General features: G+C 43.3%; 2 protein-coding genes across 5 annotated transcripts; both read left to right on the top strand.

The window, feature by feature from the left end:
* The first annotated feature begins 868 nt into the window (after positions 1-868).
* LOC133924653 (bifunctional adenosine 5'-phosphosulfate phosphorylase/adenylylsulfatase HINT4) lies at positions 869-9,256 on the top strand. Of its 4 annotated transcripts, none has more exons than XM_062370292.1 (7): positions 869-1,167; positions 1,266-1,312; positions 2,295-2,371; positions 2,495-2,561; positions 2,717-2,794; positions 2,905-3,024; positions 9,161-9,256. In XM_062370292.1, exons 1-6 carry the CDS (start codon positions 1,033-1,035, stop codon positions 3,005-3,007), a joined length of 507 nt encoding a protein of 168 aa, XP_062226276.1. In that variant the 5' UTR covers positions 869-1,032; the 3' UTR covers positions 3,008-3,024; positions 9,161-9,256. The 4 variants fall into 4 exon arrangements, with proteins under 4 accessions (XP_062226276.1, XP_062226277.1, XP_062226274.1 ...); XM_062370293.1 differs by lacking the exon at positions 9,161-9,256 and adding an exon at positions 4,024-4,042; XM_062370290.1 differs by lacking the exon at positions 9,161-9,256 and adding an exon at positions 3,965-3,983.
* LOC133924652 (uncharacterized) lies at positions 9,192-10,572 on the top strand. The gene has a single exon (XM_062370288.1). It carries the CDS (start codon positions 9,192-9,194, stop codon positions 10,182-10,184), a length of 993 nt encoding a protein of 330 aa, XP_062226272.1. The 3' UTR covers positions 10,185-10,572.
* Positions 10,573-12,262: the final 1,690 nt, after the last annotated feature.

Below are 12,262 nucleotides of genomic sequence, written 5' to 3'. Positions count from 1 at the left end.
CATAATATCGTAAAGAGATTGGTCATGCAAGCCTTGTCCTGGTCGCACGAGCTTTGACTTGGTCACGCGATGGGCCAGGGTTCAGGAAATATCCACCGTCAGTCATCATATCCCTCACGAGGCCTGTTAGCTAGGACACCCTCTTACTCAATACTCCAACAGTAGCCCCCAAGCTCCCCCGTGGTCATGGTCAGGTCTGGTCGCACCACTCGGACCCTGAGGGAAATAGTCCACCCAGATAGTGGTCGCCGATGCCGTTTAGCTTTCAGAGTTTGACTCTGAACTTCACATCATGTGGGGAGGTTAAGCATCCTGAGAGGAAGAGAGAGACATTGAATGTTGCCGGACCTGAGGTTCCTCGGTACTTCCTAGGGCGAGATGTCTATGATAGAATATGTATAAAAAACTAGGGTGTTGATGCTCAGGCATCGCCACACGTGCACGGGTTTGACCATGATGTGAACATGAGTCCCTTGGGTAGTAAATGGTAGGATCACATAGACATTTTCCATGGTGTTTCAGCCTTACACCCCAGGCATGAATCAATGGTTAGCTAGGCTATAAAAATAAGGGTTCACCTAGCTAGATATCTCGTTTATCGTCCGCAAGGACTAGTAAATTTTTTGTATTATATCTTCACCCCTAAATTCTCCCTCTTCTTCCATATTTTTATGCATCCCACCAAAAAACAAAGCCCCTGTGGTCTAAAGAATTTTCTACCCTCTCAAAAAAACAAAAACAAAGGCACTTACCGTCACAGGAAATATGTCGAATTCGGCTGGGAGAGCCCCCGTTCATTGAGCCTAACCCGAGGTGAATAGTGGGCCTTGGCCCATCTAAAATTATAAATTCCGGCCCGGTTGATTGCATAGGCCCACTTCGAGGCTCCGACGACGACCGACACGACGGCGGCATCCCCGAGGCGGCCGCCACGTCCGGGCCTAGCGCTGCTGAATCGGTCAGGTCTGCGCTGCTTCGGGCGTCGTCCCGTCGACCTCACCGACCCACCCGGAGCAACCCGCGGGAGGCGCCATGAAGAAGTCCTTCTGCTTCGGGGGCAGCCGCGTGGCGAATCGGATGTCGGAGCGGACGCCGATGGCCGACGGGTGCATGTTCTGCGGCATCGCCCGTCGCGCCCCCACCTCCACTACCGCCCTCCTATACGCCGTTCCGTACCCGCGCACCCCATCGTCACCTCCGATCTAGTCACTCCCATCTGTTGCCTTGGCTGTTAAAAAAGTGACCCTTTTTTCTTCTGTGCGCAGGATGACAAGGTCGTGGCGTTCCGGGACATCAATCCGTCGGCGTTCAGGTACATGCTGGGACTGCCTTTGTTCGTTCGGACGCACTAGGTCTTGGTTCATTTCGTCGAACACCTGGCGAGCATCGCGAGCAACGCGTTTTAGGTTGAATTGGCCATCTTTCCAAGTAGGGAAAGGTGGAAGTATTCGATTGGAGATTATTGTTCTGCGTGCTAGGCTGCTTGCTTGCTTGTGTGTGTGTGTGTAAGTAATGTCCCTTTTGAACTGATTGTGTTAAGCTTGTCGCGTAGTTGCCCGTCGTCAAGTATCAGTTAAGGTCTTGAAGCTACTTGCCTGACGATCTTTTAAGAGCTTGGACACCTTAACATCGTTGCAAATTATGCCCCTTATGCTTAGCGCTCATTTTCAAAGAGATGCACTGGAATTGTGGTTGTTCCTTATTGCTAGTCGCATCTTGACTATTGTATGAGTTTGGGTATTCTCTGGAACACAACTGCTCATGTTGAGAGCCTAGTAGTGTGGGGTACCTATTCTCAAATTCTTGTTCGTTTATAATGACTGCTGGGATACACAAGCAGAAGCACCACCTTTGCTTGCAAGAAGATGTCAGAGTATTTGCATAAGACATCATCATATGTTTTACTATCTTATGCAGACCAACACACCGTATATCTTTACAATTGGGCGTTTTAGTTTGCACGTACCAGTGGCATAGTTGCTTTACAGTTGAAGAACAATATTTTGCGAGATGAACCTTGACCTTTGGTTTGCAACACCATTATGTACTTGATGCAAAGATAACACGAAATGTTGACCTCTTCTTACTGGTTTTGTCTTTGATAAGCCTTTGACATGTGAGAGCAATTTTGCCCATGATTTACTCTTAGCGCCAAACGTGAGTTCAGTTCTTCTATTGTCGACCAGAAGAAACTATTGATTCATTATTTTTCTGGTGAGCTTGTGCTTGTACATGCACAATTTCTTTGTGCGAAGATTTGTTTTATAGTGTTTTATGCTGTGCAATGTTTGCAGGCACTATCTTGTCATACCCATTGAGCATATACCAACTGTAAATAGCATCCACAGAACCAAAGATGATCACCAGTTAGGTGGGTACTGTCTGGCTTCTTGCATCATATAACCCTGGCTTGCTACTGCATTTCATTATGTATGATAGTGCAACCTGTACTGGTTGGTGAAGTGTGAACTGCAGTATTTTTTGTTGTTTTCAGTCAGTCACATGGTGAAGGTGGGGAAAGACTTGCTCAATCAAGATGCTCCCAATTCTGAGGAAGAAAGGTATTGCCAAAAGGAATGTATATTATCTGTTGTGTTGTATATCTTCTCCAACGCTGTCTAATATGCTGGCAACATTATTAATATTTTTTATATCACAAGATACTTATTCTGCTTCCTTACTGTTCGTTCTCTTGTATGTGTGGCCTGTCTTGTAGGTTTGGGTTTCATCAGCCCCCATTTAATAGTGTTGATCACCTTCATCTTCATTGCCTGGCACTGCCATTTATGCCCAGGTACGCGAGTTCAGAGGTTAATGCGTTCCTTTTCGCAAATAGTGAGATTGATATTTTGAATAGGACATTTACCTCCCATTTAAAATCATTTATACCACTTCATATAACAGTTGGAGGCAAGTTAAATATACACCTCTGGGACCCTTAGGGGGTTTTATTGAAGCCGAGAAGCTACTGGAAAGAATAAAACCACAAGCAGAAGTATACACTTAGCATCGATACTTTGACTGGTACCAGCTGTTCCTGCTTATTATTTGCACTATTTTTTACTCATCTTTTTTCTTCAATTATTGTTTGTATGTGATGAGTTCATTTACATTCTGTTTTTCTAATCTTGTACAATCATTTGTACGTGATGTGTGTTCATAGTCACTGTTTGGACTTCTGAAATCTCAAAAGACTAGCTGGACTGAATCATATTGTAGAACTGAATCACCCTAACCATTCTGGAAGTTGAACTAAGTTTTCTTCTGTGCTTATGTATTGGAAATTTGAAGTAGATACACAGGAAGTTACTCGACAGCATTAATAGGCACGAAATCATATCCTATCCCTCGTGCTTTGGGACCTGTAGTTCTCAATCAAACAGGTACTAGTGAGCAAGTCATATAGCTGTGTGAAATAAAAATGGTCCTTGATAGAGTTTTATTGTTAAGACAGGCAGCTAAGTCCCATGATGAAAAATGTGATAAATAACTAAAAAATAAACCTGCTATGAGCCTACGGCTGCACTGCCATTTACTGGAGGACTCTTTGATCAGCTCACATATGGCTGGGGTCTACTTGCTATTCGTTAAGCCTGCTGTACCTGTGTTTTACTTTTAGGTTGGAGAGCCTTTTTAGCATATAAAAAGGGAACACAATCTATCTTTGGATTTGGTTCATGGCATGTTGGTCATCACATTTTGGGAGGTCGCTATTACCATATGAGTATTCCCAGTTAGCTATCACTATTATCATATGATTGATTATTCGCAGTTAGCTGTCACTGTTTCAATCAATCTTGGGTCTTGTAAAGAAATGTAGCATATGGACTTTGGTCCCCAGCTTACTGAAAGTACCACACAGACCTTGTGGAAATGGTGATAGGCACGAAAACCTGCACTCCTGCAGCTATACTTGCGAAACACCAAGAGTTGTTTGCCTCCTTTAACATCTCTTATCACATAGGAGTATTGCCAATCTTCTCCCACTGTTGGTATCTCAGTGTCTACGTCTACCTGCTACAGGTCTGTTTCCAATCTGCAACAGGCAAGCAGGGAACAAGGTGATTATGATACTTTGTATCCTAAAGTGATAGAACAAATTGGTTGATAACTATCTGATTGCAAGCAACCAAATACTAATAGTGGAGTACCTCTTGCTTTCGCTTCATTCCCTCTTGCAACGCGTGCAATTAGCAAATTTTGCTTTTGTCGCAATTCTGAATGATCAACAACAGCACATAGTTCTCCAGAAAAAATACTTCAGATTTTTCAACTACCATAAAGAATTATGGAAAAGGCTATCTAGCAGGCCTCATGTGCCATGAGCCAATTTCTGATACTATCTAATCTAACAGAGGTAAAATGGCAGAGTTACTTCCATATGTGTTCTGCTCCACTTCTGTTCCATTCGCTCGTTTCAGTGCACGGAAGGACGGGCAATTTTTAAGTGACTGTCATGTCTCTTTTCCTTTGCCTTCAGATTTTTCTTTACTCGTCTGTCTCATCAGTCGTGTTCAAAGGCTAATCCCAATGAGTCGCTCTTGGGAGAATTTTAGGTATTAGCAGGAGGTTCCTGTATGGCTGTATATGCTGTTTCAGGTCGTACATACCAGTATGGCTGAGGTTTTTTTTTCCCTTAAACTGACAGTATGGCTGAGTTCGCAGCCATCTTCTGTGAAGAAGTTAGTGAAGCAAGTACCCATCAGTATACACTGGACGACCGTGACGACGCTTCAGCGTTAACGCAGACCCACTGTGTAGTATCCACTGCAAAGACCCGAGATAATCGCTCGTCTTACTTTGCGGATTAGTACATGCTAAACAAAATCCAAGCCCCAAGCATTCCTCTACCAAAATCTGTCTCTGGTGAAGATGTTTGCGTTCTTGATCTTGAACAATTCGACAACTTCTTTCGGTAGGGTTTTCAGCTTCTTTTGCATTTGTGGCTGTGGGCTCGGTTCAGAGTCTAGGCACGAGTCCATCGGCAGAGCCCCTCGGCCATATCCACAGCTTGACAGCTGTTCTCCTCCGGCCAGCGTACGATCCCGTACGTATCCATCGCCACATCACACCGTACATCAGCTCCTGCACGAACCATCGTCTTGCTCTGCAAATCGACCCAGCGTTTTCCAGGATTAATGTGATTTGAAATTCCAATCCCTAATGAGGTTTCAGTCTACTGTGAATCAACAGAAGACGTTGCAATTGAAGTTTACTCGAAAAGACGGCGATTAGCTTGCAAGGCAATGAGGCAACCATGCATTAACCTCTCCTCACGCACTGTTCACGTTTGGAAGATATCCGCATGTCCGTATTTGTACCTCACGTGTTGCGTATATCAAATGGAACGCGTGCACTGCTACAGTTGACGAGCGCAGCACGATGCATGCCCTGATCAAACAAAGCAAAAGGATTTTAAAAAGATGATTCATGTACGCGATCACAACATAAAAAATGCAAATACCCCGTGCTACATTTGGTTGGAGTACTGATTCCAGCTCACTGTGCTCATGATAATGCTGCCACCGGTGGCGCCTAATAATTCGCTGGAACTAACACTATTATGCAAAAGCTCAGTCGAACTAATCCAGTTCGGTGAGGTCCCCATTGAGATCGGGAACTAGACCCTAACTTAAAAAGATAAGTCATCTATGAATAGTAGCCGTGATTTACTTATGTTATAATACTGCTACAGTGGAGGAATAGAACTGGTGCGGTTCCCTCGTTACAGCAAGACCAGTACAATAATTCATGAACAGTAATTATGTTACAGTATCGGTGCATTAGTTTACTGCAAATCAGTATTCGCTGTCTCACGAATTACTGTTCATTCTACTTTTCCTAAGTGACCTTCCTATTCTAAGTTAGAGGATCTGATTTCTCGAGATCGATACTTTTGGCTCTCATATAGGAGTATCTTATCTGTTCGTCTAGTTTGGTTCATAGTACTATAACGGGAATATGTGAAAAACAAACGAGTACAGTGATAAGTTGGCTTGATCGGTGCAATCAACAGTGGAATCCACCTAAACAATAAATGGAGCAATCACCGAGCAATGCATGGTCCCAATCATTTATGAGTACTTTTTTGTGAAAGTATTTAATATCGACTAGAGTGGGTGAATAGTCGTTCCTGAAAATTAAAATTCTGCAGCGGATCAGACAATGTCCGAAAACTCCGTCTCAATTCGGATTAAATGGAGACAAGATTTGTTCCCAAAGTTCGGTCACCTCACAAGAAGTGCATACGTCTCTGTTGAGGAGCTCACAAAGAGTCGGGTCTTTTTTAACTCTATCCTCACTCAAGTGACCACAAAGATCGAGCTAGGGTTCTTACTCAAATCACGGGTAATACAAACTTCCCGTGGCACTCCACAAAGATTGGGTGCTCTATGGGTGACCTCTTGCCATCTGGAAGCACGAAACTTCAAGAGTAAAGAACGTAAATCGCAGCTTGGCAAGAATTCAAATGCCCAAACATGCTTTCATTACAACTATTACTATCATTATCACTACTAGAATCTTGAGATGTGATTTTACCTTCCGCCTTTTTGCCATAAGGCATGTGGGGGTGTCGTCATCGCTCATGTCGGCAAAGAGTGATTTTGTTGGTGTAGGGGCACGAATGACGATGACGGCGACTCCTTCATCATCGAAATCGGAGTCAAAGTTTGAATCCCACTCATCGCCAATATGAGCGTGACTCGAATACTTCTTCTTGTATATCTTGTTCTTGTCTTCTTTGCCGACTCCTTCATCACCGATCGACCTTCTTCCCCGGAGCTCCCTCTAGAGCTGAAGCTCTCCCAAACCCTAACCCAACCCCACAACTCTAACCTCGTCAGAGACGATGACCTCGTTGAAGTTGATGTCGCCAGATAGGAGTCCACGTCAACCCTAAACCCTAGCAGTGGTGACGCTCGGGAGGGCGAGATCGGGATGAGATAGGATGAGAAGAGGTGGAAGAGGCAATCATGTCCATCGCTTCTAGCATAGCACCAATCCTAAAGCACAATAACCGTAATTTTTTTACACACCCGCTACCTTAAGAGCCTGTTTATTTTAGCTTGAGATTGTAAAAAAACGGTTTTTAGATTTTGGATCATAAGAAACTGGATTATAAAAGCTAGATTGTTAAATTTGCTGAAGCTGATAAAACTCAGATTGCTAGATTGTTACAATCTGAAGACTAAATTATTACAAGCTAGATTAAGATAATAAATTATTTATTTTAACTTACAGATTGTAAATCATAATACACGATGAAACACGTATGGCTTAAATACGGCTGCACAGTTAAAAAACCCATAGGGAGAATTCCGTAGTTCAAACAGCCCACCTAGTTCATCATTGCTTAATCCTTATTGGGCCGTGCTGCTTCACCTCCGCCTTCCCTTTGGCGAATCGCCGCGACCCTGCGTCGGGCGCTGCGAAGCGGAGACCGGAGAGTCCGGGGGCTTCCGCTCCACCGGGCTCCGGCGAGAAGCCGAGGGAACTCCAATCCGGTAAGCCTTCCGTTCTGTTCCATTCACGCCTCGCTTCTACTATGTACGCGGGGGGGGGGGGGGTAGTAAGGTGGAAGTCGTTGAGTTTGTTTAGAAATGATTAGGGTATTTCGCACGCCTGCGTTTACGATTTGCATACGGTAAGCGCGGGCGTGGGAAACCAGGTACGATCAACCCGCCTTTTACGTACCCAAAGCGGCAAAGCCTCGTATTTGTTCGATTCGAGTTTATTTTGGGTTTTTATGCTCCTGCATCGGGGCATTTGCTTGAGAAGCTGTGTAGGATCACCAAAATAAAGGACTTTTGGATTCTTCGTACTTGGGTCATTGCCTAAAAATCCGTTGGGATGTCCGTTATGTTTTATGTATGACAGATTGACAGTATAAGTAAGTGTAAGTCTGAGTATTTTGTTCATGACTGAGTTTCTTCTATCATTATACTTTAGCAAAAAGGATCAGAATTAGTGGTAACTGTTGAACTGTTACACATCTTTATTCGATTAGGACTGGATGGTCAGAATTTTGACATGTACAGAACTACAGATAACAGATCGTTTATTCTGCGGGTCTGGGGATTTCGATGCTACTGTTCTCGTTTGTTTTGTTACCACAAATCTCGTTCTCAGTTCTGCTGAGACTTATGTAACTTAGATTCTGATTTTTAGTATTCTCATCAAACATGTCTGTTAAGACATTTTCTTAGGTAAATTATCTGTACAACAACCTGTTCCTTGAATTTATAACGGATCCCATCAATCCATGAAAATGTTGCAGGTCTGTGCAAATAACCTTTTGAGGCTTCACGCCTTCACCTTTCTCTTGAATTTCATGTTATTAGATTTAACTAGTTGGCACTTTGTGCAGTTGATGTTTCAACTCTGGTGATTCTTAACTTATTGTCGTATAACAGAGATGATTATCTCCAAAAAATATATATTTCATCTTTGTGCATTTATAAGCACTTGGGCATTGGCTTCAGGCCGTCAGTGTTGTACTTGAAAGTTGAAACTATAGCAGTATGTGATATTGTGACCAGCCTTCTTGACTGTTGAATTGACATTTGATAGCAATGTGTCTTTAATGAGATATCGCTATATCGGTGAGACAAATGAGTTCCATCTTTTGGTAGCATGTTTTATCATATTATCTTACCTGCCTCGGAAGTTAGGAATGTAACCTATATGCTTATGTTGTAACAGTATTTAAGGGTATTTAGAAAATTAACACAAGACTACAAGATCTGAACATGGAGTTCGGTTATTGAAAATCAAATGAATTAAAATCTTATTGAAACATTGACTGAAATCATAACTGATTATGTTAAGTTTTGTAGACCATTAGACCTTGTGAAAATATTTGGCTATTTCACTACCTTCTTTAGGTGTCATAATTCTTGTATGTACAGCCCACTTGTTTCATTCACTGATATATTTGATTGAGTGCAATCCAATAGATGGTTGAGTCAGCTGGAAAAGCAATCAAATACTGACCCAACTGTTACTCTAAAATTTTGTTTATTTTATTGTTCTCAACATGCCAGCAATCTGGATTAGCTTGTGGATTTCTTGATAGACCATTCTTTGAATTTCTCTTGACTGCTAAATACCTCATAATAATTCAGACACCAGAGATACTGATTTATTCACTTCTTTACAGCTCCCAAGACGCGAAATTGACATCCTATATCATGGCCTCTTTGCTTTGTTCGCAAATAAAATTCAGCAAAACATTTGTTAGGGTGAGGGTTCATGACAACGGACAAATCAGTTTGTCAAGGTCTCTTCATTGGAACCCTTTGCAATCAGGCCATTTTGAAAATCTTGTGTTGCGATGCACCAAGAATTTGTCTTGGGAGTCCTCTCTTCCATATGCTTCTGCGGAGGATGATGCTAGCATTATCAAGGGAACAAATGTTATTGAACCTATTGATACAGAAGAAGCCCCAGAGATTCCGATCCTCCAGAGTGATCAAGATGTCGTGGAGGTGAAAAATGAACCTTCTGTGCAGAAAATGGCATTCAAACTGCCAATGTGGCTATTAGGGCCTTCAATTCTGTTGGTTACGGGTATAGTTCCTTCTTTATGGCTGCCACTATCTTCAGTATTTCTTGGTCCTAACATTGCTGGCTTTCTATCTCTAATTGGACTTGACTGCATTTTTAACATGGGAGCAATGCTGTTTTTCCTTATGGCCGATGCATGTGGGCGTCCAGGGAACACTATTTTCGACCTCAAAAGGCAGATTCCAACTTCTTACAGGTCGTGGAATCTGGCTGCTAGCATACTAGGCTTCCTTGCTCCTTTGGCCCTGCTTTTTGCATCTCGTAGGGGCACTCTGCAGCCACAGCTACCATTCATTCCATTTGCAGTGCTGCTTGGGCCATATCTTTTACTCCTATCAGTACAGATGTTGACTGAGATGCTTACTTGGCACTGGAAATCACCGGTATGGTTGGTGGCTCCTGTTGTTTATGAGGGCTATCGAGTGCTCCAGTTGATGAGAGGTCTTCAGTTGGCTGACGAGATCAGTGCACCTGGTTGGATGGTGCAAAGTCTTCGTGGCTTGGTATCTTGGTGGGTATTCGTCCTTGGAATCCAATTGATGCGCATTGCTTGGTTCGCTGGACTCAGTTTTGCTAGGAATTCAAGTTATGGAGTAAGCGATGATATGAACCAGTAAATAAGACAAGAAATGTTTCAGGTGTGTTTTTTTTTCCACTCGTGCTACTTCCAACCGCAACAATGCTCTCCATGTCAATGGAGGTTCATCTGTAATTGTCGGACTCCATGCGGGATTGCTGAGTACAGAAAGGCCTGAACATTGTTGAATACCTGCTTGCCCTGGGCAATGTTTGGTATATAGTTCAGCTGTTCTTATGCACGAGCAGGAATCAGGCTGCTAGATACTTCGAAATCTGTAACTATTATAGTACAGGAACAATACAGGAACAAAACCAGTTTCCTGAGCAAGATACTGAACACAGAAGCATCACTGTGTAGGCTTTCAAAAAAGAAACATTATTGTTAAAGATATATTTTCCTTCATATAATATATACCCTTTACATCACCCAGATGATTGTCCTTTTTCTGCCTAAAGGTCTGCATTCCCTATTGCAAATGTTTGGAGCGAAGCAAAGTTTAGCAAGTGACGTTTCCTGGTGTAATCGTTGTTGATACGGACGTAACACCATATCACGGGGCAATCACGACAGTTGACCTGATGTATCTCGGACTTGTATATGCTGAGAACTGACGCTTTGCCTACCAGCTCAAAGGTGTAACTTGGAACCATCAAATTTCAAAGGGGTAATTGTGTTCTTACCTCTATTTTAGAGTTTAGTTGTGCTTTTATCTTTACTTTTCAGATTTTGTGATTTTACCTTTGCTTTTACAAACTGAAGATTACGTTTGCTCTTATTCCGTTAAAAACACTTAATGGTGTTAATTCAGCTGTAAAAAGATATATATGCTCTTGTAGATTTACCTCTACTTTTCTTAGGACTTTGTGATTTTACCTCTGTTTTGACATCAAGCATTTTGGCAAATTTCAAAAGTATTTTGACAGCAAAACTTGATAGAATTTGAATATATTTTAAAGGAAAAAAATCAATTTTATCTCTCAAATTATGCCGGTGATCTGGATATCCTCTGAACTATTAAATCATTTGTTTTACTCCCAAACTTCAAATATCAATCACATAACCTCATGTGATCGAATTTATAAGTGGTTTTGCCATCGTGATTACCATGTTACCTGATTTTTACCATTGGCTATCATGTCATCTCTCTCGCTGGTCACATAGAGGCCACAATGGACCCCTCCTTCTCTAGTTGCAAAAACAACATAGGCTGACCCAGCCATAGACATGGCAAGGTGGGACCTGAGGTCCAGTTGACCGGGTCAGGTTTGACCTCAGTCAACACGACCATGACAATTTGTCGGTGCGCACCTAGGACATGACGGCGGCCTTGCCGGCGGTGATCTCGCCGATGGGGCGGCCAACAGAGCCCTGCAGTAGTACCAGGACACAACTGCGAGCTCATTTGAGGGGTTACGGTTTGACGAGCCTTGCCAGACGATGGCCGGTGGCAAGCACCCAGTCGAGGCAGTGGTTGACACACGTGGTTGGCCGAGCCGGTGTCGTGCTACGAGAAAAAAAGCACACGCAAAATGTTCATTGGGGTCGGACAGTGCTTGCCGCGCAGCAGGTTGGGAAGGAATGGCTCGGGTGGTGTTGGTCCATCGATGAGGGGGTAGAGCTAGCCACTAGAGACGAAGAAGACAGTTGCGCGTTCACTGATTTGCTCGGGGAAGGGATGGATTCACCTAAAGGAAGGCCGATGAAGCTTCATGTGACCTCTAGCTACTCTCCCCTAAGCTCGGCGTGCTTGAATCTAGTTGGATTTCATCTAATTTGGCCGGCACAATAGGAAAAGACGGGCGACAGCTTGTTGCTTGGTTCTGTTGTTCGCGTGCGGCTCTGGATAGGGAGAATGAGGAGGGGGTATGTCGGAGGATTAATTTCAGTCGCAGGGATCCCGAGAGACCCCTTTTTAGAGATTCAGCCGGGGGATGATTCTGAATACGTTCGTCAGAGAAATAAATGGGAATGAATGCAACGGCCGGTGGTGGGGGTGTTGACCTAGTGCAAGAAGAAGTAAATGCACCGGAATTTAGATAGGTTCGGATCGCACGGGGCGTAATACCCTACTCCTGTATGGATACTATAACTGTCTTGAGGAAGTCCCTCAAGGAT

The sequence above is a fragment of the Phragmites australis genome, chromosome 7, assembly GCF_958298935.1.
Source record: "Phragmites australis chromosome 7, lpPhrAust1.1, whole genome shotgun sequence".
Taxonomy (NCBI): Eukaryota; Viridiplantae; Streptophyta; class Magnoliopsida; order Poales; family Poaceae; genus Phragmites; species Phragmites australis.
This window is presented reverse-complemented; position numbering and strand designations above follow the sequence as displayed.